Below are 27,650 nucleotides of genomic sequence, written 5' to 3'. Positions count from 1 at the left end.
TAATATTACTCATTTAATGTGATTTAGAACACTTTTATAAATCCTTTTTTACTGTTTAGGGGTGGTTTATAAAATAAAAAGGTCAATATGAAATACAAAATATTTAAAGATTTTAAATATTTTATTTAATTGAATTTATTTGCTATATAGATTTTCTAGTAGAATATCAGAATCTTCTTTTCTGTGCATTACAGACAGAAAACAACATTCTTACATCTTACCTTTTTTCCATCACTGAAGATAATTTACGTCTGAAAGGGTTAAATGAAAAAGCATTTAAAAGATCTAAAAAGCATTAATTTATACAAAAATTGCTTTAATAGTACCAATCAAAAGTTTGGACACAATGTTTAGTTTTTTCCTGATGAGAGCCAGTTTGATCAAGTTTTTGATGGTCTTTGTGTCTGCACGTAAGGACATTTTCTGAGTCATTTTTACTTAGTTGAATATTTCTTGTCCTAATATGGATTAGAACATTGTTCATATAGTGCTATTCACTGTATACCTGTAACTCTACCTCTTCACAACTTTACAACTGATGCTCTCAAACTAGAAAGGACAAGAAATTCAAGTAATTAACTCTTGACTCTTGAGTTCAGCACAGCTGTTAACTGAAAGGCATAAAGCTGTGACTGAGATAATCTGTATATGTGCAAAGCTGTCATATAAGCAACAGGTGCTACTTTGAAGAAACTAAAATATTAATCATATTCTGGTATGTTTCTCTTCATAGCTTGGATGGCTTTAGTATTAATGTAGAATATTAAAAAAAAAAAATGTATAATAATGGCATTTTCCAAAATAATTTAGTTTTACATAATTATTATCATAATTTTTTTTTAGTTATACATATTATCACCATATTGTAATATTTTTTAAATGAAAATCAAAGTCCATATTTTTAAATACATATGTAAAAATATATATATATATATAGTTTGCTCCAATTTTTAATATGACTGCACACTACTGACATTCTTGAATTGAATCAAGAATGGTCATCTTTGGGGACAACTTCGGACACACCCACATGTGTATAATTCATGATGTGTTATCTTGTGAGTGAAGCTGAACGCTGGTCAATGTGCTCATGGCAAGGCAATGTGAATTATGGGGTTATGGAATATGCCCGAATATGGCATATCTTTTATATCTCTGAGCTCAGTACAGTGTTCTTCAGCCTTCATGGGACATGGGGCAAAATCCCAGGACATGATAACAGTTCTTGTCCCATGACTTTTGGCATGTCAGTTTAAAACCATTGTAGGACATCAGAGAAAGTTAGCAGTTAACTAATTACAAAAAAAAACATGTTTTTGAGCATGTACTGAATGTTTTTTTTATTGGTTAATAAAGTCAAGGTCAAGTCTTTGTGCATTTGAGCATCATCAAATACATAAATTCATACTGTAATGTTGGGATTTTTTTTATATATTCCAAGGCAAATTAATTCATATAATTCCATTCGTAGATAGGAAGACCATGTGTTCAAACGACCATCCTGGCATGGCCATTTTCATTTCCACAGAGTGCATCAACTGCCGTCCACAAGTTCAGTATATCCGTACGTCATGCTTCACGGTGCTCACTGAAACACATTAGCTTATGTATCTAATATATTAGCTTAAATACAAAATACACTTTCACTGTAAACGTCATTAACAATAGCTGATATGGTGCCCAGTTGAAGGTCTGGGGAAGTTATGGGAAGAGTCCTCCATAGTCTCCAGTGGATGAAGTCTGTTTGCAGGCCTCCTGTAACAGCTCCTTCCCCGTGGTGGTGATGACTTCCTCCTAAGAAAGGACAGTGAATAAAAGTGAATGCAAGCGTAATACAGTGGTGACAGTACTGAAGTAAATGTAATTCAGTACTGTACTTTACTTACTTTAACTTCCTTTAAATAAAATAAGTCTATGTTTTATCTGAAATGAGATTTTTTTCTAACAGACTTTTATAATTTAAAAAGATTTATTCATTTTACATTAATACTAAAGTCATACAAACTATGACGATAATCTTCTAATCCATATTATGGCAAGAACTACTCAACTAATCAAAGAAATAATTACAGGTAAGTCAGTCAAAAAAATTCAAGAACTTTGAAAGTGAGGAAACTGATGAAATCATTGGGACCTTCCCTGGAAAGGAGGAGCAAGAGTTCCCTCTGTTGCACAGGATAGGTTTATCAGAGTTACCAGCCTCAGAAATCACAAGTTAACAGCACCCCAGATAAGCTAAATGCTAATTGAGCACAAAAAGAAATAAGAAAATTGCATGAGAAGGTGTGTTCAAACTATTGACTGGTATTGTATGTATTTGTACACTTGAGATAATGACATAATATTTTATGTTAACCTTAGTTTGAGAAGATGTAGAGACGCATCACGATATGATATGATGACAAGACAGGACATGGTAGGGGTTGTGCTAGTCATCACCCTCCAGGGGTCTGGAGAAATCCCTGCTTAAACTATGGACACGGTTCATGAAAGACAGAATCTGGTTATATGATCCAGGTGTGATCCAGGCTCTAAGTAACCTTAGCTCCCCAGAGGGCATGAGGGTAGTTAGAGGGTATTAGAATTCTGCAAATGTATCGAAGCATTGGCCTCACACAATTTGGCTGAATGTAGTTTATACTTGGCAACCAGACTGTTGGCACATGCATCTCGGGCTAATTTCCATATTATATTTAGCAACCGGGGTGTTGGAACAAGCGGCATGCATGGGACAACTCCCATACTATACTTGGCAACCGGGGTGTTGTCAAAAGTACCATGAGCTGATTCCCATACTATTCTCAAGCACAAGCACAGTTGGCTAGTGCAGTGCTATATATTTGGCAACCAGGATGTTGGCACAAGAGGCACAAGACAATAGTTGTATTATATTTAGCAAATGTAGGTGTTGGCACATACTCCATACTCTGTAACCAGGGTATTGACACAAGTGCTGTTGGCCAATGCCAGTACTATACATTCGGCAACCAGGGTGTTGGCACATGCAGCATGGGCCTATTCCCATATTATACACAGCAACCGGGGTGTTGGCACAAGCAGCTTGGGCCTATTCCCATATTATACACAGCAACCGGGGTGTTGGCACAAGCAGCTTGGGCCTATTCCCATACTCTGCAACCAGGATGTTGGCAAAATTGCTGTTGGCCAATGCCAGCACTATAAATTCGGCAACCAGGGTGTTGGCACATGCAGTTCTGGCCTACGCCCATATTATACCCATATTGGCAAAAGCCACATGGGCCTATTCCCTTATTATACTCAGCAACCGGGATGTTGGCACAAGCAGCTTGGGCCTATTCCCATACTCTGCAACCAGGATGTTGGCAAGATTGCTGTTGGCCAATGCCAGCACTATAAATTTGGCAACCAGGGTGTTGCACATGCAGTTCTGGCCTACGCCCATATTATACCCATATTGGCAAACTCAGCAAACAGGGATGTTGGCACATACTTACCAACCAGGTTGTCACATGTTATACTCTGTAATGGGGTGTTGGCACATGTAGAACTTGCCCAGATATGTGCCCAGCATTTGGCTCAGATTCATACCAAAGTCAAAGTGGTATTTGGCCCAGAAATTACTCAAATGATTTTTGCTAGAATCCTAGAATACCTGGACGTGGCATTCAGTCTGCTTTACACCAACGTGCTAAGATATTAAGATATGCTGTAAGTATCAGTATTGAATATTTATCTGTATTTTAAATTTCAGCTAAAATCCCAGAGCATCTTTTAGAGTCCCCTTCTGCCTGCTCTTACTATTCTACAATATTAGCCTGGGGAAGAGAAGCCCTGCTGACAGTGGTACAATGCGTATCACATTTGCATAGAGCTAATGTCACAGATATCACTGTTTATGCCTCAGTCTCTGGCGGCTTGTGCTGGCAGTGAAAAATGGCTGAATGGTTACAGAGGTACGGGTGCAGTGACAAGTGGATTATCCAAACAACAGAACCCTTTTAGGAAGGTAGACACATGTCTGCTTTGTGGGGCGCTAATGGTTTACTGTACAGCACTTAAAAATAGATCTAAAAAACTACAATCTCACTGAATGCCTTGTTAAAAATGACCTGGTGAGTTTTACCAAATGTGACTTATCAGGTGAACTCTGGAAACATTACATTCTGGAGTATTAAACCAACATACTGTTGACTTTTTGCATTGGCTGCCTTCAGGTAAAATGATGCCAGGAGGCCTCAGTGTTTGGCATCTGTTACAGAATGCCTCTACACTCATTGTGGGAGGTTTCCCAGACCCACATTAAGCCTAAACTGAATTTAAATAGAGTTTGTTGTAAAACACCGTTAAAGAATTAAAGCCTCTACACCTCTAACTGATTCATATTGTAGCATTAACAGAGTGGAGTGATGAGGCCAAGCCATAGTTCCATATGGCAACTTTATTTGAACTGGAAGAGAGACAAAAATAACTATGGATGAACATTGGTTCTCTTTTTAAAATGGTGTTGGAGACCTTATTCTCCCTTTTACCCAACACCAAAAGGATTCATAACAACTAAAGAGTTCCTAAAGTGTCTAGCAACCACCTAGGTTCAATAATTTGAAAAGGCTGTAACAACCACCAGGAAAAAATTATGGGTAAAGGTGGGCAGTAACTGCCAATCTACAAACCCACTCAAAGCCCATGCCATTCTGGAACCCAGCTAGCCCAGATACCACCCATGTGAGCCCCACTCAAGTAATCTGACTAGGATATTGGTGGCACTAAAATTTGAATCTGTAGCAAACTGGAACAAGTCTTAAGGATGATGACATACCCACATTTAGGTCAGCAAACACAGGCCGATAACACGTTGGCTGAACTTCTGCATGCTCCACAGCCTTAAGCTAGCCTACCTTGTGGAAGTGGATGAGGTCAGTAAGAGTAGCGTGGCGGTTCTGGTCGACTCCCAGAAAATTGTAGCAGTCGCCCGAGGCGTCGATAAGGAAGTGCTTAAAGCCGCTGGCCGTGCGATACGATAGAGTGTATCCCCAAATCCTCTCGCTGACACGGACCAGGAACGACCCTTCAGCCTCGTTCATCAGTAACTTCTCGGATTCCTCTCGCGTAATGATTCCTGCAGGGGGAAACCATAGCCGTGAGATAAGGAGGATGTCTGTGAAGGCATTTTTGTGAACACTGACCCAAATGTCCATCATCGGTTTTGGAATTTAAGGTGTCAGGAACCAGTTTGAGCAGTTTAAACTTCTACAAGGGAATACTGAGGGTTCTGTATGGATGGGTTTAAAAATATAGAGTACCAGTCAAAAGTTGGAACATATTTTCTCATTTGTTTTATATAGATACATTATTAAGTGATCCAGACTATGAAGGAACACATCAGGAATCATGTCGTAACTTAAAAGTGTTACTCTTACAGTATCTGGGGTGCTGTTATCTTGTGAACATATCCTGTGCAATAGAGGAAACTCTTGGCATACCTTTCCCGGGGTGGTCCTGATGAGAGCCAGTTTCATCCTAACATTTATGACTGTCTTTTCGACAGCACTTAAGGATACTTTCTAAGTTCTTAAAATTCTTCCAATTGACTGGCCTTCATGTCTAAGTATTAAATATATATTTTTTTTACCAAGGTGAGTGGTTTTTCATAATATGGATTATAACATTACTTAAGTAGGGCTGTTCACTGTATCACTGTATACCAATTTTATGTCTTCATAACTTTACAACAGATGGGCACGAAATTCAAGAATTTAACTCGTGATGAGTTCAGCACAGCTGTTAACTGAAAGCCTGAATTCCAGGTGAGTCTGCCTCATAAAGCTGAGTGAGAAAATCCAACCAAGATGCGCAAAACTGTCATCAAGCAAGAGGTGCCAACTTTGAAGAATCTAAAATATAAACCAGGTTTTATTTACTAAATAATTCCACATTTTTCTTCATAGTTTTCAGGACTTACTTAACCCTTGTGTGGTGTTCGGGTCTGTGGGACCTGTTTTCATTTTTCATCAAATGATACTAAAAAAATATTTTTTCTAACTCAAACTCATTGGCATTGGCTCATTTTTTTGTGAGAAACATATATCAAAACACAATTTTGATAAACACACACTGTACACTCCCCCCCCCTACACATTTATATTACATACAGTATGTTTGGCCAGGGGTTAATAAACATTGCTTCATTTGTAAATTTGAAACTAAACAGATTTTCTACTCATATCTTGAGTTTAATTCATTTTCTTTTACATTTTATTAAAAAAACGAATAAAAAAAAGAGTAGCACTTTTTAAAAGAAATGTAACATACGAAAGGTAAAGGGCAAATATTAACCATGTAAGCTGTTTATATTGCTTGAAATTTAGGTGAAGCAAGCATGTGTAAAGCATTTTAATGTAGAATTGCTTAATTTTGCTGAATTAAATACAAGTAACAAAGTAAACGAGTAACAAAAATATGAACACCGCACAAGGGTTAATATATTAAAATGTAATGCAGAAAATAGACTAGTAGACTAGCCTGCCTACAGTCCTGATCTGTCCCAATTATTAAGTTTGTGGAGTGTGGAGGGCCTTTTAAGTGTGGAACATTTGTGAAGAGTTGTGAGAAACAATGGTGACTACACAAAATGGTAAAATAAGAGTCAAGGTAAAATACTGTTTTTAAAATGGTTTAAATCCATCCATACAGTCCCAACTTTTTTTTGAAAGATTTTTTAGTGTCAATAAAAGCTCCACCCAGAAGTAACCTAGAGATGAACCTTTTCACAATTCTTTGCACAAAGACTCAGAGTAACATCTGTTGTTATCTTGTCATCTCTTCACGAGACAAGGAATCAAGCACAGGTTGGGGAGTAGTTACCATGTTTCCCATAGTAACTGATCCAGCATTGTTGATTGTTGTAACTCTATCTGGTAAGCTGGGTGCTTGTCTGCGCACATGTACTCTTATCTAAAAGACTCTTCATTACGAAAAGAAAGCGCTGTGTTCCGATGGAATTTCTGACACTTGCGAGCCCATTAATCAGCTTTCTTGTCAATTAAGCAGGAGTCACCCACTATAAAGCATCCCGAAAGGACAAAGCACCAGGAGCCGTGCCAGTAATTAGCTTAGTAAAGCCTCTGAATTATTTAGGGCTCCCCTCCATCCCTCTCTCCTGACCGTGGGCCGATGCACACACCGCACTGCCCTCCAACTGCCTGTTAGAGAGTCTCTGGTTACAAAACCAGGCCATCTGTTCTCCATTTCACTCGCTCTGTGCATTGTTACACATGCAGGAGAGAAAAAAGACAAGCTTGTTTTCCAGTCTTAAGAGCAGTGATAGATGTCCTTGTTTTTTTAGAAACAGTGAATGACTTCACTCTCCAGCTCATTCAGTTCCACCCAAGGGACCCAACCTCCAAAAAATGTCCAGTTTTGAATAGACTGAAGTGATGTGATCATATTGAGGTTGTATGTTCCAGAATTTCCCTTTGGGGATCAATGAAGTATCCATCCATATGTCCATCCATCCATCCATGCATCCATTCATGCATCCATCCATCCATCCATCCATCCATCCATCCATCCATCCATCCATCCATCCATCCATCCATCCATCATCCATTTAGCCAGGCAGCCAGCCAGCCAACCATCCAGCCATCCATCCATACATACATCCAGCCATCCATTCAACAATCCATCCATTCAGCCATCCAGCCATCCATCCATCCATCCATCCATCCATCCATCCATCCATCCATCCATCCATGCATCCATCCATCCATCCATCCATGCATCCATCCATCCAGCCATCCATCCATCCATCCATCCATCCATCCATCCATTCATCCCTGCATCCGTCTATCCATCCATCCATCCATCCATCCATCCATCCATCCATCCATCCATCCATTCATTCACCCATCAATGCATCCATCCATCCATCTATTCATCCATCCATGCATCCATCCATCAATCCATCCATGCCTCCATCCATCCATGCATCCATCCATCCATGCATCCAGCCATCCATCCATCCATCCATCTATCCATCCATTCATCTATTCATCCATCCTCATAAAGCTGACTGAGAAAATCCAGCCAAGATGTGCAAAGCTGTCATCTAAGCAAAAGGTGCCACTTTACAGAATTTAAAATACAAAACATATGTAACACGATTTTGTTTACTAAATAATTCCATATGTTTCTTCATAGTTTGGATGTCTAAAAATAGTTTGGATGTTTAAAATGAACAATTTTAAATCATGAGGAAAAAATAATAGAAGGGATATTCAAACTGGTAGTATATACCCAATATCTTTACAAGAAGAGGAGCTGTGCCTATGGTTGGAGGCACTAAATAAAAAATAAAAAAAACATTCACTATTAATCTAAACCTAAACATACTGTTAACCTAACCTAAATATGCACCTTCACCTACATCTTAATCTATGCATAAATTTAATCTTAACCCTCATTTTAAATCTAACATTTACCATAGTGAAATGACGAATCCTTAACCTTTCTCCATTAATTTCATTAAATCTTTTGTTCTAATCTTCAAAAAGATCACAAAGATCAGTATTTCTCCAGCATTGTCTCCCAGCCCTGTTTTATCAATTCTTCTTCAAGTACATAACCAGACAATTGTGTGTATGTGTTTGAGTGTTGTTTGCTCTACAGAGTTTTACCGTGAAACCAGGGGGCGATGGTGTCACTGTTTCGTTCGTAGCCGGCTCGCTTGGGCTTCTGGTCTTCACAGAACCACAATATAACAGACTCTCTGCAGTTTGGATGAGGAGATCGCACCCAGGCAGGACTGGGGAAAATACAGAAAACATGAGAGTTATATTAGAGTCATACTAGCTGATAGCTGTGTGATATAGTGTATTTTAAGCTCATGTCACTTTGCCTCTGAACCATTTAAATATTGCTGTATGTTTACACGATGGATCAAAAGTTTTAGAACAGTCCCATTTTTTTCTTTTCATTTTTCAATTTGTTTAGGTCCAGTCAATAATCGGTAATGGTATTAAAAAAAGTATGAATGTTACACATTTCTGTATGTAGTAGTATGTAGTAAAAAAAAAGAAAAAAAAAAAAACTATTGGATCAAAATAATATCTAACAGCAATGGAAATAAACTAAGCTTTGAAAAGGAATAAAAATAACAATTTACAAGGCTTTGTCTGTAATAAAGCAAAGCTGGAACAGACTGTTTTAATACTCTCTCTATATACGCTATATACGCTCTCATATATAGAAAAACACACAGAAACACAGAGAACTCTGTAACTATTAAAAGTATACGTCTTTTCTTTAGAGAAATTACAGATGAAGCCAGAGAGCGGTAAGTACTGTTTCCTACAACTTCAAAAGGTTTGCTCTAGGAAACTGGAGAAAATTGGTATAGGAAGAGCATGTCTGACTGGTCTGTCTGACCCAAATGGCAACAGCAACTTTAGCCTTTAAAGCTCCACTAGATAGGATTGAGATTTTGTGCTCGTGGGTTGCAGAGTGTAATAAATTAGGCTGATTTTAGTTTCTCTTTCTTGTTTTCTGGCTTTCACAGACATATTCGGTCTCTTTCCAGCTTCTGCCAGAGTGTCTGTATGTTAGTTTGTAAAGAATGAACCAGTAGTCCTTGTAGAACTGTTAGAACTAAAGGTTGGAAAGCAGGTCGCAGTTCTCGCGAGCGTTGGTCGCGGCCGCCTCGTAAAAAACTTACAGAGTCTGGTTTGAGCTCAGAGGAGCTCCGGCACAGACACGAGAGCACCGCTATTCCTCCTATTACACCTCAATGCAGCGCTGCAGTGAGTTCCAAGCTGTAATTTTACTTCTTTAAGAAGATCAAATATCAAGGAAATCCTACCTAGTGCTGCTTTAACTCTTAGCCCCTTTAGCCTATAGCATGACTGGACTAAGTCTAAGTTTGAGCAGTGAAGAGAATACTTAGAGTTTAATAAAATAAAAAGATAATACAATAAAAAAGAGCAGCTTGTCTGGCCTATAGTAGGGCTGTAGTAGGTCTAAAACTGTGGGACCACTATGGAACACATAGGCACTGGACCATGAACTAACCTAATATTAAAAAAGTTCATTAAGACGTTTCTGAAGCAAATTGCAGCAAAAAGTACTAGTAATGTTTCTGATCGTTTTCTGCCATGACCCTGTGGTGCAAACCACTCACCTGTCCATCAGCGGCTGGGTCGCGATGGTGCTGTGCCTGCGGCTCTGTCTCCGGCGGTAGAGGGGCGGAGCCGCAGGCTGGAGGCCAGGTCGAGGACGGCTCTCGCTGCAGGGTGATGGTTTCTCGCTCTGCTCTATGGCTGAACTGTGCCTCCTGCCCATGTGGGGCTGCTGCTGCTGGAAGTGCCCGCTGAGGACGGCCACATGACCTTGCTCAATAGCTCGGAGAGAGTGTCGCTTATACTCGTCTCTCGCCCACTGGGCCTTCCTCGTCATCTCCTCGTCTGCAGCCTTCGAGCGCCGCACTGGATAAAGATAGGTAGACGGGGGTGAGTAACAGAAAAGTAACGCAATAGTTACTTTTACTGGTAACTAGTTACTTTTATAGTGGAGTAACTTAGTTAGTAACTCAGTTACTTTTTTGGAGACGTATCTAGTAACTATAACTAATTACTTTTTCAAAGTTTGCCCCTCAAACCTAAAATAACTTGGCTGTGGCAAAACTGCAATCAAGCTTTACCGATAACTGGCAACCTGCCACAGCTTCTCAATCATACTTGACAAGGCTGATCCAAAAGCTTCATTTAGTTTGTTTTTAAGCCATTCAGAGGTGGACTTTGGTGTGTTTGTGTGCTTCGGGTCATTGTCCTGCTGCAGAACCCAAGTATGCCTGAGCTCGAGGTCACAGGCAAACTGACAATTGACAACAAAGCAGCCCAGACCATCACACTACCACCACCATGTTTTATGTTCAGCATGCTGTCCTTTCTAAAATTCTGTGTTGGTTTTATGCTAAATGTAGTGAGACACACACCTTTAATAAAGTAACACTTTTTGTTTGATATTAAAGTTTGTTTGATAATCTGAAAAATGTAAGTATGAAAAAAATGCAAAAACAAAAGTGTAAAATCTATAAGAGGGCAAATAATTTTTCACACCACTGTATAAAAGCTCTGGAAAAAATTAAGAGACTATGTGAGTTTCTGATTCAGTTTATCTGATTTTGCAATTTATTTTATTCTATAAACTACCGACAACTTTTCTCCCAAATTCCAGATTAAAAATGTTGTCATTTAGAGCATTTATTTGCAGAAAATAAGAAATGACTGAAATAAGTTAAATGATGCTGAGCTTTCATTTCACAAGTTCATATTTGTGAAGTTTTAGGAGTACAGAAATCAATATTTGGTGAAATAACCCTGTTTTTTTACTTTTTAATCACAGTTTTTATGTATCTTGGCATGTTCTCCTCCACCAGTCTTACACACTGCTTTTTGGATAACTTTTTGCCTTTACTCCTGGTGCATCAAACTCTTTTTAATGGCTTGTGATTATCCATTTTCCTCTTGATTATATTGCAGAGGTTTTCAATTTGGTAAAATCAAAGAAACTCATCGTTTTTTAGTGGTCACTTTTTTTTCTTTTCCAGAGTTTTATACACAGTACAGTACAGTATAACAAAATAATACAGTAATAAAGTGGATGTTGAGCATTAGATGTTTATGTTCAGTTCAGATTCAGATACAGTATTTGGGTTATTAAATCATGTCCTATCTGTTATGCAGTGGCGGTAGGATGTAAATGAGGTTTGGGAGAAAGGGAAAGAAGTGAGAGGTACTTGCATTGTTCTTCCCACTCTTTATTATCCTGCTCGCTGTTCTTCCGCTCTCGCTCCAGGGAGATGTATAGCTCTCGCGCCCGTTTCTCCTCCACACGCCGCACCTCTTCCTCTCCTTTCTGCCGCTCCTCCTCCTCCCGCCGCTGCGAGCAGAGCACTCGTTCATTTCCGACACACACAGTCACCTCCGCAATAGCGGTTAGCATGCGACCAAATGAGCAGTCACCTTTCAGCACCGCCTTAGTTTACCACGCTCGCCCCAGTGGAGCAGGGTTTTTTTTTTAGCAACAGTAATCATGCGCTGGGGCTAATAGCACTGATAAATACATGCCCATAGTTCATCTTCTACGTAGTGGAAATAATTTGGCGGAATAATCCAAGCCCAGGGGTCTGACTTGCGCCCTTCTCGTAATGAGTCAATTAAACTTCATAATTCGTGTCAAGGGCTAATTGCCACAAAGGTGCGGCTTTGGAAGGGAGGCCCACTGGCTGGGCTGTTCCAATAAAGTAGAGAAAATTAAGAAAGAGCATGGGTATCCCAGTGCATTCCCTTTTTGACCAACTGCAACATGATTGTTCAATGTTTTACCTGCACAAGAAACTTGCATATCTCCACCAGAGATGATTAATATACATTACTTCAGCTTCCAACTCTTTTCACCAGAGTTCATTGAGAGAATTATACTGGAGATGACAAACGGGGAAGCGTCTGTTTGGGGACACCTGAAGAGAAATCGACCTGGTAGACTTCCAAGCCTACATAGGTCTGTTGATTTTAGCAGGAGTATATCTCCCATACAATGAGGCTCCAAAAAGGGAAAAACAGGGAAACATGGAATAAAGATCTGGGAGGGTTAATCGAAACTCAATCAGTTCAAGTCCAATAAATAACTTAAAAAAGTCCAAAGATACGTGCTAAACTTTCAAAGATTTTTCCATTTAGAATTTCAGAATTTTGTGTATTCAGGTAAACTTCTGCTGTGTTGCTATATATTTTGGTGGCGGAAAACACAAATGCTCCACTGACTGATTTAAACCCTGTCAACAGTCAGTCATTAGAGCCCATTCTTATAGATGCATGCAGCTTTAGAATTAGCTGCTAATTGTGCTATTTCCCCGTTCAGAGGTGAGTATTATCAGCCTGTAGCCTGCTGGTAACCCCGGCCGGCTAGCACTGCTGGAGCAGCATAAGCATTACCTGCTAAACGTGTTAGAACTTTAATCACCAAAAAAAACAGTTTTCAAAAGAGAAATCTGTGTAGATTAATATCCAACACTGATTTTGGAGGAAAATGTTTTTTGTTTACTTAATTTAGCTTAGTTTTAGTGTTAGCTTTATTGCTGAATTAGAAGGAAAACATGGCGACACCCCTGTTCCTTACTAGTGTCACATAATGTGCTTTAAAATACAGTGAGCTTTATGTATGAAAATAGACCAAAAAATAGACGCTTATTGATAGTACGCCTTATAATCTGGTGCACCTTATAGTGTGAAAAATACAATAATGTATATATATATATATATATATATATATATATATATATATATATATATATATATATATATATATATAATACTAAATAATGCAGAAAGTACATATATAGACTTGTGGAAATCCAACAGTAAAACTGTCAATTCATTCAGTGATAAATAAGCAAAGGAGACAGTGGTAATTAACAGAGTGACATTTTTCTTAAAATCGACTCTGAGAAATCCACTATACTTAGAGGCGAGAGCTAATAAGACTTAGCATAGCCAGCCATTAAAAGGTGTAAACATGTTGGTGTAATATCTGATTAGTAAAGACGTTTGTGCAGGAAGCAATCTTTGTTCTTTTCACCGTTTTTCACGTCGACATTCCTTTCCGAGATTTCCGTGAAGGGCCGGGAGAGAAAACAGTTAAAATTTTAATGACTCAGCTCCTTCCAGCAGGGAGGCCGATCTGCGCGCGGGCCGTGATAAACGAGCTCTTTAATATTTGATGAGTTTCTTAAGAAGATCTCATTACTGGGTCCTAAATAATCTGTGACCATCAAGGCCAGAATGGGGATCTATTGAGTAGACAATATTGAAAAATGTAGCTCATAGTACCCTGTCAGCCCTATCTCCAAAGCGAGCTTTATTATCCGCTTCTCTCTCTCTCTCTCTCTGATAAAGTTTCGGACGATAACGCCGCCCCTGCAGGCTCTGAGAGAAGAATTGCTCAGCGTTTATGGAAGCCGAGGCTCCAAATTTCTCTTTTCTCTAATCTAAATTAATGTCAAGCAAAGTCTTTCACACTAATGTCACATTAATTTGTTCCCTAAAGAAATTGGGTTTATTGGGTTTACGGAACTACTGTGTTTTTTTTATCTGTAGACAGAAAAATAGACTTACCTATCACAGGAAACTGACCAGTTATTTACACTGCAAAAGTTATTTTAGGGTTAATTAACCCCATAACAGGCCAGGATTTTTGTCAATTGTCTGCCTGACATTACACCACTGAATCTTGAGGATTTCTAATCAAGCATTACATAAAGCGCTTTCATGTTTGATAAGGAACATTAATAAAAAGCATAATTGCAATTATAATAAAAAATATAAAAGTAAAATCTGCTAATGTCTAAAAATTAAATTTTACAATAAATAATTTCCTGAATACAAATCAAACAGTTCATGTCTTCCAAACCTTTAGTTTTGTTTTGTTTGTTTAGTTTTTACGTCTATTTTCAAACCTGCAGAATTATATTATATTATATACAATTATTAAGTGGAGCAGAGAGAAAACAGGCAGTGTCCAGCCCAACTGTCCCTTCAATTTTTTTATGTTTTGTATCACCTACACCTGTAGCCCATACACAGGACAAGGCATGTTAAGGGGTTAAGTAGAAGTAGACATACCTTTAAATATCTCTCAATTACTTATTAACATTTAGTTTTTATCAACACTCTATCCCTACTCTAAAATCTGTAGGAATATTCAAGCTGCATGGGATGGATCACTGCAAGACACCATTAGGAACCTCTACAATTCAATGCCAAACTCTGGAAACTCTGGAATTGCAGGACTCATTGATTGAAATTCATTTTTCCTGGTAACATTTTATCTTCATTTAAAAATAGCATTGCAAACCAACAATTCCTTCTGGGTGTAACTACAGTTTTTTTGGGGGGAATGAGGTTAAATTCTCTTACTCATCAAACTATTGGAATGAAAGCAAGACCTGATGACAGTGATTGACAGATGGATGGGACATTCCATGTCTGAAGGTGTCCAGGAAATACAGTGTATCATACATCTATCTGCATTGTCATGTACTTATCTGGAATATTTCATAGAATGCATTAATAACCATACGGAATGGATCTTTAGTTTTTTTTATGTTTAAGTCTCTTCTTTGGGCATTATCTATCTATTTATCTACAATACATATATTTTCTCGTTTTAATGTTTAAGTGTCTTCTTTTGATCTGTCTGTCTATCTGTCTCTCTCTCTCTCTCTCTATCCGTCCATCCATCCATCCATCCATCTATCTGACAGCTAATGGGACCTGGCAGGTAGTGTGTCATAATTCCTATGAGGTCTGTGCCCCATTATATTTGGCTAATATTTGTAAATATATACCATATACTGTATATCCACATATCCACCCATTATTAGTATCAAAAGCCTTTAGAAATTCATTAGCTGCAGCAAGATCTGGAAGCACTCGGTTTGCATTCAACACATGGAAGCAGATCACTCCCCTGCTGGACTCTTATTCAGATTGTATACTGGGTTATTGATCGCTCAATCTTTTGCTCATATCTCAGGCGTCCAGTGAGATCTGGATGAATCCTCTCTGTACGTCTCTGACCTCGAACTCAGGGGGGCTAAATATTGCCGAGCTACTGGTGAGCAAATCATCCAGCAAATGAACGATCTATAAAGTGGATATCAGTGTGGGTCTTTTAAGAATCACTGGGTGTTTCGATTACTTTGAGGCTGCAATTGCCTGGTTTCTACAGTGTGTGCCAACCGTGTGTTCAATTGGTACCATGCTATTGGTTAATATTACACAGTTGTCTGTGTGAGAAGTTAATCTAAGCATACACTAGAAGACAGAACAGGAAAAAAAAGATTTTTTTAATCTTAAAGCTTTGGCCCAGAAACAGGAGCAAAATATCTGGATTGTATTAAAATAAGGCTTCTTCTTTCCATGATTCAGCTTTAATTTCTATTTTTGGATTGAAATTTCTGAAAGTTTTTCTGAGCCAATAAAGTGATTTCCAGTAAAGATTCATGCCTGTTTTTAACGCAGTGGCACCAGAGGCACACTGCTGGTCTTGTCTCTTGTTCAGAATGATTTCTTCAGATTTTCTGAATCTTTTGATAATATAATTTTCTATTCAAAAAGAGTCATGCGAAAGAACAAACAGAGTCGCCTGAGGTGTGCTTTTGCTTTTGCATACCTCAGGCGACTCTGTTTGTGGCGTGCTTGCAAAAATGGCTTCTTTCGCATCACTCTCCCATACAGCTTCTCCTTGTGCAAAGTGTGCTGTATTGTTGACCGATGCACAGTGACACCATCTGCAGCAAGATGATGATGCAGCTCTTTGGAGGTGGTCTGTGGATTGTCCTTGACTGTTCTCACCATTCTTCTTCTCTGCCTTTCTGATATTTTTCTTGGCCTGCCACTTCTGGGCTTAACAAGAACTGTCCCTGTGGTCTTCCATTTCCTTACTATGTTCCTCACAGTGGAAACTGACAGGTTAAATCTCTGAGCCAACTTTTTGTATTCTTCCCCTGAACAACTATGTTGAACAATCTTTGTTTTTAGATCATTTGAGAGTTGTTTTGATGAGCCCATGATGCCACTCTTCAGAGGAGATTCAAATAGGAGAACAACTTGCAATTGGCCTCCTTAAATACCTTTTCTCATGATTGGATACACCTGGCTATGAAGTTCAAAGCTCAATGAGGTTACCAAACCAATTTAGTGCTTCAGTAAGTCAGTAAAAAGTAGTTAGGAGTATTCAAATCAATAAAATGATAAGGGTGCCCATACGGTCAAATTTTGGTTTAATGCATATTGCACATTTTCTGTTAGTACAATAAACCTCATTTCAATCCTTAAATATTACCCCTTTTTCTTCCCTCCCCTCTCTGTTCTCTCTATCTATCTTTCTCACATGTGCTGAGACGCCTGGCCGGCCGGTCTTCCTGGATGTGTCCGTCTGTGGCTCCAGCTTTCAGGAATCAGCCCTGTCCTTCTACTCATCAGAATTATTTCACAACACTTCTAACTTCTGCTTTTTTTTCTCTTCCTTTCCTTTCTGTTTTCTCTATCTATCTCTTTTACATGTATGGAGATGCCCTGTTCCTGATGTTCCCAGCCTGGCTCTCCACTGCCCGCTGTGTTGTTCTCCAGATCTGCAACCCTGCACTGATTACCATTAACACACTCAGTATCTGTTTCTGTATTAGCCATAGCTCTATAGTTTGTGCCCATCACATTCTTATATTCATAAATTACTACCTGTTATATTAGCCATAGTTCACATTAATTCTCTGTACTGTTTTTGTTCTGTTATTTGTTTGTTGTTTGTTGTTTGTTTGTACTGAGCGGGTCAACCCGAGTAGGATGGGTTCCTTGGACTGAGTCTTGGTTCCTTCCAAGGTTTCTTCCTCTTAAAGGGAATTTTTCCTTGCCACTGTGTCACCATAAAATTGGCATCTCTGTGGTGCTGCTCATAAGAGGCATGGACCTGTTTTTCCTGTAAAGCGGCTTTGTGACAACCTTTGCTGTAAAAAGCGCTATATAAATAAATACAAAGCATATAATCAATTTTTTGGCAGATTTTATATGATTTATGGGAATGACGGTAATCACAATAGAGGTGGGATGTCTGATATTTACAAAAGCCAATCATTTTCACTAATCACGATGAAGCAGCTCACCTTCAGCTCTTCCTGTATTCGTTCTTCCTCACGTTTAGCCGCCTTCCTGTCCTCCGCTTCCTCCTTCCACTTCCCTGCAACCAGCCGAGCCTTCTCCTTAGCTACAGCATCTCTGAACTTCTGCTTGATTTCTGCTTCTTTTCTTTGCCTTAAGGAGACAGAAAGATGCTAAGAAACATTAATGACCATTGTTTTTCCCCCAGAAACTGGGATAAATGTTTAATTTTCTATACTTAATTTGACATATATCTAGCCTAGCAGTGAGGAACTGTGACTGATAGACTTTCAGTTTAGGCCATAAAAGTAAAACAAATGAAATAAAATCCATTTCTTACTACGCTTCCTCTGAGTTCAAAGACTAATTCTAATATCACCACTAACTCTAGCTTTATCACTTTCTAAGTCTTGATCAAGAGCTGGAACCATTGAATTAACAATGACTGATGTGTATATTTTAGAAATCATTACGCTTTCTCTAAACGCTCATAATGCCCTGAGGGTTTTACAGTAAGATCCAATCTTCCAGTATTCATTTTAAAATAGCACTCATATGTAATGTGTGAATATCATATACAGTATTAAACGTATTTATTAATATTTTAACCTCTTCATGTCTGTAATGCCACATTCCGAACCCCAGCACACTGGTCAGGCTGCTAATTCTCTTCTTAATCAGTACAGAGTGAATTTGAAATTCTCCAGATTTTTTTCTTCTGAATCTTTTGATGATATAATTTTATATACATAATTTAACATATACTGCGATGGATTGGCGGCCTGTCCAGGGTGTATCCTGCCTTCCGCCCGATGCCTGCTGGGATAGGCTCCAGCCCCCCCCCCCCCTCGACCCTTCACGGATTAAGCGGTTGACAATGAGATGAGATGAGAATTTAACATATATCTAGCAACTTTTAGTTTAGGCCATAAAAAACAAAATAAAACAAATGAAGAAGATCCATTTTATTATGCTTTTTCTGTGTTTTTAGACTATATCAAAGCTAACTCTATTTTTCTCAATAACAAGTTTTTGTCAAGAGTCGGAACCATTACACTAAAAATGACTGATGTGTATATTTTAGGAATCATTAGGCTTTCTCTAAAGGCCCATAGTGCCCTGAGGGTTTTTCAGTAAGATGCAGTCTGTTCATTTTATAGCAGCACTCACATGTAATGTGTGAACATCATATCGTTGCTGTCCAATGAAAAACACTTATCTCCAAAGCAGCAACTTTACAGGAGAGAGAGAAAAACTTGTAAACATTCAATGGAAGTCAATGTAAAAAAGTTTATTATGGAGATAAGTGTATTTATAGGGCAGTGATGATTTACTGTACAGTATTTAATGTATTATTATTTAATGTCTATAATGCCACACCCCGAACCCCAGTGCACTAGTCAGGCTGCTTATTCTCTTCTGAATCAGTAAAGAGTGATTTCTCTAGATTTTATTTTTTTTCCAGAATCTTTTGATGATATAATTTTATATACATAACTCAACATATATCTAGCAACTTTTAGTTTAGGACATAAAAAAAACTAAATAAAACAAATGAAAAAAAATATATATTATGCTTTTTTTGTGTTTTTAGACTATATCAACACTAATTCTAGCTTTCTCAGTCTTGATCAAGTCTTGATCAAGATTTTCTGAATTTAGATGATATAATGTAGTCATTGCAATTTTGCATTTAAGATATATTTTTAGATGCTGTTATGTTTTTGCAGATTAGTGAACCTCTGCCCATCTTTGTTTCTTAAATTAAAAATGCTCTTAAAATACTCTGAGCCCTATCTTACACCCTGCATAAGTTAACAGTCTGTGTTCATTGCTATCTTGGCACATGCCCATGAGTGTAAACACCAATTGTCACTCACACATGGACACACAGCAGTGCAGTGTTGGCAGCTATGCAAAGTTTATATCAACAATAAACAGAATACGAAATTAAAAACAACATTTATTCTACACCAAAAAGGTCTGAAGGTCTCCTGTTACTCACCACAGTTCCTGAGCTTCGAGCTGGGCCTGCCGTCGGGCTCTCTTCTGAATCAGCTCTCTGATGATCTGCTCGTAAGGTTTGTCTCCAGTATCTTCACCCATCACCCACACCCACACCTCACCGTCACCGCCATGCAGCCACTGCACACACTTTCTCTCACCTGGGGAAATTGGCATTGATCATTGTTAGAAAACCCTTTTGAGTAGATTAGTGGTTACTAGTGCTGGTTATTGTTCAACTTGTTGCTCAAGAAAGGGTTTGAAAAAGAACTCAGAAAAAGAAAGTTGAGGCCTACTGCCTAATTATTTTTTGCATAGTTTCACCCATACCCTCTTCTTCCACAGCCATGCTTTTGCAATGTGTGCAGCATTTGATTTTGCATTGTCTTGCTGAAAAATTCATAAACATTCCTGCCAAAGATGGTGGGCCCTATTTTAGTGATCTATAGGCAAACCGTCAACCGCAGACAGTGCAGTTTGATTTAGTGCATGTGAGTGTGTCTTTGCTATCGTAACAACAGGGAAAGTATGCATTGTGCAGCTTGAAATGGGCAATGTACTAATTCTCTTAATTAATCTTAGGTGTGTTTAGAGCGGATTGTGAAATACACCAATCAGTGAATCACTTGCCTGGTGGATTGGTATTTTAATGGCGCAGAGCTTCTGCGTGTCTCTAAGCTGCATGATCAAAAGCAATGATCAAACCAAGCTCAACTGCTTGAATTTTTGCACCAGGAGTGACAGCATAAAGTTATCCAAAAGCAGTGTGTAAGACTGGTGGAGGAGAACATGATGCCAAGATGCATGAAAACTGTGATTAAAATAAAAGGGTTATTCCACCAAATATTGATTTCTGAACTCTTAAAACATAAAACTATGAATCTGAACTTGTTTTTTGCATTATTTGAGGTCTGAAAGCTCTTCATCTTTTTTTTTTTTGTTATTTTAGCCATTTCTCATTTTCTGCAAATAAATGCTCTAAATAAGGAAATATTTTTGTTTGGAATTTGGAAGAAATGGTTTGCACAGTTTATAGAATAAAACAACAATCTTTAGTTTACTCAAACATATATCTATAAATAGCAAAATCAGAGAAATTGATTAGTAAGTGTGAAGTCTTTTCATTGTTTAGACAAAAACAAAGGATTTAATGCAAAGTATGAGAAGTGCAATATGGCGTGTAATTACACAGTAATTCTCAGGGTCAGAAAGAAAGCCTCTTTTTTTTCTCCCTTCATTTCTGGCTGGAGGAGCTACAACATGCACGCCGCTAGTTACCACAGCGTGATATCAGACTGACAATCAGCTTATGGAAGAGACCCAGCAACATTTGTTCACAAGCTCTTGAGGGGTCATCTGAAAAGGAGAATGCTGGCTGCTCTCACCCTCTTGCCGCGGTGGAGCTGGGCTCCGTTCCCAGCCATCCTCCTGACTCTCGCGCTCCGTCCAGCGCCGCACCTGCTCCTGTCGGATCTTGTAGAAGAGGATCTGCTTCTGAACCTCGTTCAGCTCCGCCAGCAGCTCGGGCTGCACGTACATGTCTCGGAGGATCTGCTGCATCATCCTGACCTCGGCCTTCAGGACCAGGCTGGGAGAGCTGCCAGTTGCTTTGAGGGCAAAAAAAAAAAAAAAAACATTTCAAATGAATGATTCAGAACCTTAAATAACCCTAGGTTACGTTTCAGTAAGTAAAGATTGTGCAATCTTTGCAGATGTCTGAAATGAAGTTGGTGGCTCCTACTTTTGAAACTTTAAGGGTCCTATCATGCACCCATGCTTATTGCTATCTTTACACCCTGTCAACAATCTATTTTCACGCCTTGGAAGTGAGGTGTGTTCAGGTAAATTTCTGCCATGTTGCTATTCTGGTGGAGAAAAACACAGATACACCACTGACTGAAATAAACCCCCGTTTGCTACACATATTTGAGTAATGTTCTAATACATATTAAGAACTACTCAACTCAAACTCAAAGTTAAGAAAAAAAATGACTTAAAGAAATGGAGGTCAGTAATCCCAAAAAAATTCAAGAACTTAAAAAAAGCATCTTCAAGTGCAGTCACAAAGACCATCAAACATTAGGATGAAACTGGCACTCATCAGGACCGCTCCAGGAAAGGAAGAGCGAGAGTTTTCTCTGTTGCATAGGATAAGTTCATCAGAGTTTCCTTGCAGAGTATTTTTGGTTTGTTTAGCACTTTTAAGTTACTACATGATTCCTTATGTGTTCCTTCATAGTCTGGATGACATTTACTGGTACTGCAATAATTTATCAGACATGAGTTAATAATCATATTTATCAGACAAATATGATTATTTAAAAAATACAGTAATAGGGGAATTAACTTAATGTACAGTTGTACAGGTTTCTGCAGAAATTGGCCATTAAATGTGTTCTGATCTTTATCTACGTCACAACAATAGACAAACACAGTCTGCTTAAACTAATAGCACACAAAAAAATTATATGTTTGCATGGCTTTAGATTTATTGAACACAAAATGTTAACATTCACAGTGGTGGAGGGGGGAAAAGTATGTGAAGCTTTGGATTTAATAAGTGGTTGATCCTCCTTTGGCAGCAAAAACCTCAACCAAACGTTTCCTGTGGTTGCAGATCAAACCTGCACAACAATCAGGAGGAATTTTGGACCATTCCTCTTCGAAAAACAGTTTTCGGTTGTTGATTCAGTTCGGTTGTTTTATGCTTTGGGTGGTTGTCCTGTTGCGTCATCCATCCTCTGTTGAGCTTCAGTTTTTCTGCGAAATCTTGGTAAAATGGGAATTCATTTTTCCATTGATGACGGCAATCCGTCCAGACGCTCTAGGATTCTTCCTCACCTCATTGATCATTCTGTGCTGTGCTCTTGCAGTCATCTTTACAGGATGACCACAGGTTCTAGTTCATGTTGAACTTTCTGTCTTACCGTGGACACATAAACATCAAGGCTTTTAGAGATCTCATGACATCCTGGCTCCAGTTAGCTCTTAGAAAAATCATTAGCCTAGAGGTTCACATACCTTCCCCCCTCCTCACTGTGAGTATGTTAACATTTTGTGACATTTAATGACCAATTCATGCAGAAATCCAAGTGATGCCAAAGGGTTCACATACTTTTTTCTTGCAACTGTAAATTTAAAATAGTTTATGAAAGTATGAAAAGTTTGCTGAAGAAGCTCTTCACTCATTAAGGTTAACCTTAATCTTAATCCATACCTTAAACATACCTCAGATACTGATCTGAATTAATCCCGAATCCTCATGTCGTTGTTTTTTTCAGATTCCTTAGTGATGAGCCAGCTTCAGGTCTCGGTCTGTGTCACAGAAAGCTGGACTGAATCCAGGAGGATCTTGATGAACATGGTGACTCAGAGTCATGGTCCAGAAAGCGATTGATGAGCGTGATCAGAATAGCTGTAGCTGAGCTGTGATGACCCCTGTCCTGCTGTCCTGACTCCGATGGGCTTTCAGGTGACTGCTGTCCACTGCTGAAGGACAGGACGAGGCTGCTGTCAACCAATCCTGCTAGAGCAAAACATGCCAGTGCAACTGGATCTGTGTGTGAGTGTAGGAGTGAGTGCAGGAGAGAGAGAGAGAAAGAGAGGAAGAGAGAGCAATCCTACCTGGAAACTAAATGGACCATTACCTGTCTCTCAAGTTCGTCACAATGTCCATCCTTTCATTATAAACAAGTGATAATTCCTGTAGTGTATTTTTAAAAGTAACTTCAATATAAAAAGTAAATATGTAAAGAAAAAAAGTTACTTTCTTTCAGTAATTCAGTTGAAAATGTGTGCAAATATGTGCATATCTCAGGCGACTCTGTTTGTGGCGTGCTTGCAGAAATGGCTTCTTCCGCATCACTCTCCCATACAGCTTCTCCTTGTGCAAAGTGCGCTGTGTTGTTGACCGATGCACAGTGACACCATCTGCAGCAAGATGATGCTGCAGCTCTTTGGAGGTGGTCTGTGGATTGTCCTTGACTGTTCTCATCATTCTTCTTCTCTGCCTTTCTGATATTTTTCTTGGCCTGCCACTTCTGGGCTTAACAAGAACTGTCCCTGTGGTCTTCCATTTCCTTACTATGTTCCTCACAGTGGAAACTGACAGGTTAAATCTCTGAGACAACTTTTTGTATTCTTCCCCTGAACAACTATGTTGAACAATCTTTGTTTTTAGATCATTTGAGAGTTGTTTTGATGAGCCCATGATGCCACTCTTCAGAGGAGATTCAAATAGGAGAACAACTTGCAATTGGCCACCTTAAATACCATTTCTCATGATTGGATACACCTGGCTATGAAGTTCAAAGCTCAATGAGGTTACCAAACCAATTTAGTGCTTCAGTAAGTCAGTAAAAAGTAGTTAGGAGTATTCAAATCACTAAAATGATCAGGGTGCCCATACTTTTGCACCGGTCAAATTTTGGTTTAATGCATATTGCACATTTTCTGTTAGTACAATAAACCTCATTTCAATCCTGAAATATTACTGTGTCCATCAGTTATTAGATATATCAAACTGAAATGGCTGTTGCAAACACCCAAATATTTACAACTAAAAATTATTAAGATTAATAGGGGTGACCAAACTTGTGTGTGTGATCCAATGTGTTATACATATGACTGTATAACACATTGGATCAACACCTGCAGATGACATGATTTCACATTTTATTTGAAAAACAAGGGTCTAGTGTGAAGTTTCCACAATCAGTGATGAATCATCAATCCTTTACCAAATTTCACAGTGGGTGCAAAACACTGTTGCTGAAAATTGGACTCATCAGAGAAGATGATCCTACTTTAATCTCTTATAGTCCAATCCTTGTGTTTTTTTTATTTGCAAACTTCATCCTGGTTCTTTTATTTTTTGCTACTCATTGATGAAGAGCATTTTTCAAATTTTACATGACTTAAGCCCTGATTCTAGAAGCATGTTTCCAACTGTTCTTTCAGAGCACTTCACCCCAGCTGCCATTTGCCATTCTTTTTGTAGGTCACTCGTTGTCATCCTGTCATTGCTGGCTGACATTCGAAAATAAGTTGACGGTCAACCTCCAGAACTGAAGTAGCTTAAAGTCACCCAAAAGCAGTGAGAAAGACTGATGGAGAGCATGCCAAGGTGCATGGAAGCTTTGATCAGTGTTGTTCCACCAAATATTGATATTTCCAAACTCTTTCTGAGTATTAAACATGTGATTGATGGTGATTAAAGAGAGAAAAAAAAGACATTTGCTTCCTGGTTGACGGTGCCAGGAGCCTGTTGGAGTTTACCTGTTAAAGGTTGAACTGCCCAAACATAAGGCACAGCCTAAAGATTACAATTTCTTTCATTTTTTATTATTGACTAAATATAATAGGAAATAAGTATGCATGAACTACATAAAATAATAATCTTTTCCTAATTCAAATATACTTTTTGTGATCCTTAGGTGTAAAGATAGGTTCATCCCAGCTCCCAGTAATAGACAGTAATAGAAATTCATCTTTTTAATGAAAAGTAATTGATTAATTCAGGTCTCTCAGAATGCACAGTAGATTAAGACCTCACAGATAAAAGTCTAGGACTTTTTCTTGCCTGAAAGTACAGCAGGCCCAGTGAGCATTTAAATTATGCATCACAGTGACATGTGTTCTCTGCTCGCTCTGAACCTTCCAAACCTGCAGTCGCACGGCTCATGCTAAATGGCAGCCGAATTGTGAAAGTTGCCACGGCTGACATTAATTGCTGGTAAATTGTGCCCTCACGGGAGGCACTCATAAATGATGAAAGGATCGAATAGCAAAGTCAATTTTTGATGTTGGTAAATAGAAGTGAGCAGGCAGAGACCCAGCTGAAGATGAAGGCCTCATTCTTCAGCTCCTGTCATTAGGCTGACTGCTCTCTGCTGCCTGTGCTCTTTATATGTTCACATGGTTTCCTTCAGACCAGAGTTTTACGGATTCTACACCAAGCCAAAGCTCAACCTTGTCCTTGGTTGTCAGGCAAAAAATATTTTCATCATTAAGTATTCGATGTTATTCAATGTAGTTGTTTTTAAATCTGTTTTATTGGATTTAACAATATAGCATATAATTTGTCCATGCACATCTCAATACCCACAATCTTATTTTTTTAAAAACCCTTTTTAAAAAAGGTAAAGTTTAGTAATAACAAGTGACATTTGTGGACCCAGGAAATGACATAAAATACATTGTATTATTAAGCATTGTGTCTTGTACATTGACCCAATTGCAAAAGTAAAATATATAATTAAAAAAAATAAATAAATAAATAAATTTGTTACCTGTCCCCACTTTCTGCCTATAAACTTTACTATGCAATATAATTATTAAAATCCTTCAGATATGTATTTTTTTGCATTGTTGTGTGACTCCAATTTCCATCTATGCTTTAAAAAAAAATATATATATATATATATATATATATATATTGCGCTCCCTCAGGGCTCCAGGAGCTGACGGCAAGCTACATGACCGGGATTCAAACCAGCAATCTCACAGTCATAGTGGCAGCGCCTTAGTCCATGATTATTAAGAAGATATCAAATAAACAAGAAATATCAGGGTTCCTTGCAGCGCTTTATAGTCAGAGCGGCCGGATTGACAACCGATGTTGCCACCTTAACTCCGCCCAGTGCCCAACCTCAGCAGACATATTGGAGAGGTGGATTATGATTTGATTAGCGGAGACAGTGAACCAGGTCTTCTTGTCTAACATCGATATCTGAGCTCACAAATGCACTTCTAGAAAAATGGTAAAAAAAAATATAAAAAACATAAACATAGTACTAAACCTAGTAGAAAGCCTTTCCAGAATTTCCAAAAGAGTTAAAGCTGTTAATGTTGCAGACGGTGGGCCAATATCATACTAAACTCTACACTGTAAACCCATACGTTGTTTGAACATAAAATATTTACATACAATTGGATATTTTGAGTTAGTTGAACGTTTGTGGGCACATAAACTGTACATTCAAACTGAGATCTTTGAGTTGAACCAACTTATAATAACTGAGTTTAGTCTGTTGCCATTAACAGCTTCTTTTCCATTGGCTTCTGTCACAATCTATTTGCATACTGGGTGTGTCCAACAGTTTCTGACTAACACTCACCATCAGTGTGTCGTGATTTCCTCTGGGCTTCCTTAGAAATAAATCAACTTCCCCTTTAATTGTAGCAACTTGATATTTTAATTGATGCTAACTCAAGTTTTCATTCCCCATTACTTACAAAAATTGAGCGAACCGGCTGCTTTAAAAAAGTTAAATAAACTCAACTTATCTGGTCTTACAATATAACAATAATAAAAAAGTTATATCAACTTCCTCTTTAGTTGTTATAACTTGATGTTCTAAGTTATGTTAACGTAAGTTTTCATCACCCATTACTTAACTTTTTTAAGGCAACCGGTTTCCTCAATTTCTTTAAAGTAAATTCAACTTATCCAGGCTTACAGTGTATGGATTCAGAATGGACTACATCAACTTTTGGGCTGTAATTTTCATTTAAACATAAGTATTGTTTAATACTGTAAGAATATTGGGTTTAAACGACAATTCTCTTTGGTTTTAACCTTCAGCGTTTTCATTTACTGGTAAGACTTATGAATATAAACCTGCTAACATAACATTTGCTAACATAAAAAAATGTGTTACAGACCCCAGATGGTAGAGTTAGTGTGTGTGTGTGTGTGTGTGTGTGTGTATGTGTGGGAGAAAGTCAGTAAAGAAGCAGGAGAGACTTGGGTTCCCAGCAAGTGAGGTGTTGCTTCTGTTTCACACATGGATATTTCAATATTAATATTCAGGATGCCCACAGTCCAACATAATGCTCTCCGTATGATACCACACACAAGCTCTGTTATGCTTTGCCACACAAATACAATGGCATCTATAAATAACACTTATTTATATGATTATCATGCTTTTACAACGCCTTAACAAGTAGCTG

At 38.4% G+C, this 27,650-nt stretch overlaps 1 protein-coding gene across 1 annotated transcript; it reads right to left on the bottom strand.

The window, feature by feature from the left end:
• Window positions 1-1,363: 1,363 nt before the first annotated feature.
• sh2d4ba (SH2 domain containing 4Ba) lies at window positions 1,364-21,294 on the bottom strand. Its single transcript, XM_049481457.1, has 8 exons — window positions 21,080-21,294; window positions 19,696-19,855; window positions 17,696-17,843; window positions 11,775-11,913; window positions 10,154-10,457; window positions 8,655-8,782; window positions 4,878-5,098; window positions 1,364-1,794 (listed from the first exon to the last, which is right to left on the bottom strand). Exons 1-8 carry the CDS (start codon window positions 21,255-21,257, stop codon window positions 1,702-1,704), a joined length of 1,371 nt encoding a protein of 456 aa, XP_049337414.1. The 5' UTR covers window positions 21,258-21,294; the 3' UTR covers window positions 1,364-1,701.
• Between the last annotated feature and the right edge of the window lie 6,356 nt (window positions 21,295-27,650).

This window comes from Astyanax mexicanus, chromosome 7 (assembly GCF_023375975.1).
Source record: "Astyanax mexicanus isolate ESR-SI-001 chromosome 7, AstMex3_surface, whole genome shotgun sequence".
Classification (NCBI taxonomy): domain Eukaryota; kingdom Metazoa; phylum Chordata; class Actinopteri; order Characiformes; family Acestrorhamphidae; genus Astyanax; species Astyanax mexicanus.
This window is presented reverse-complemented; position numbering and strand designations above follow the sequence as displayed.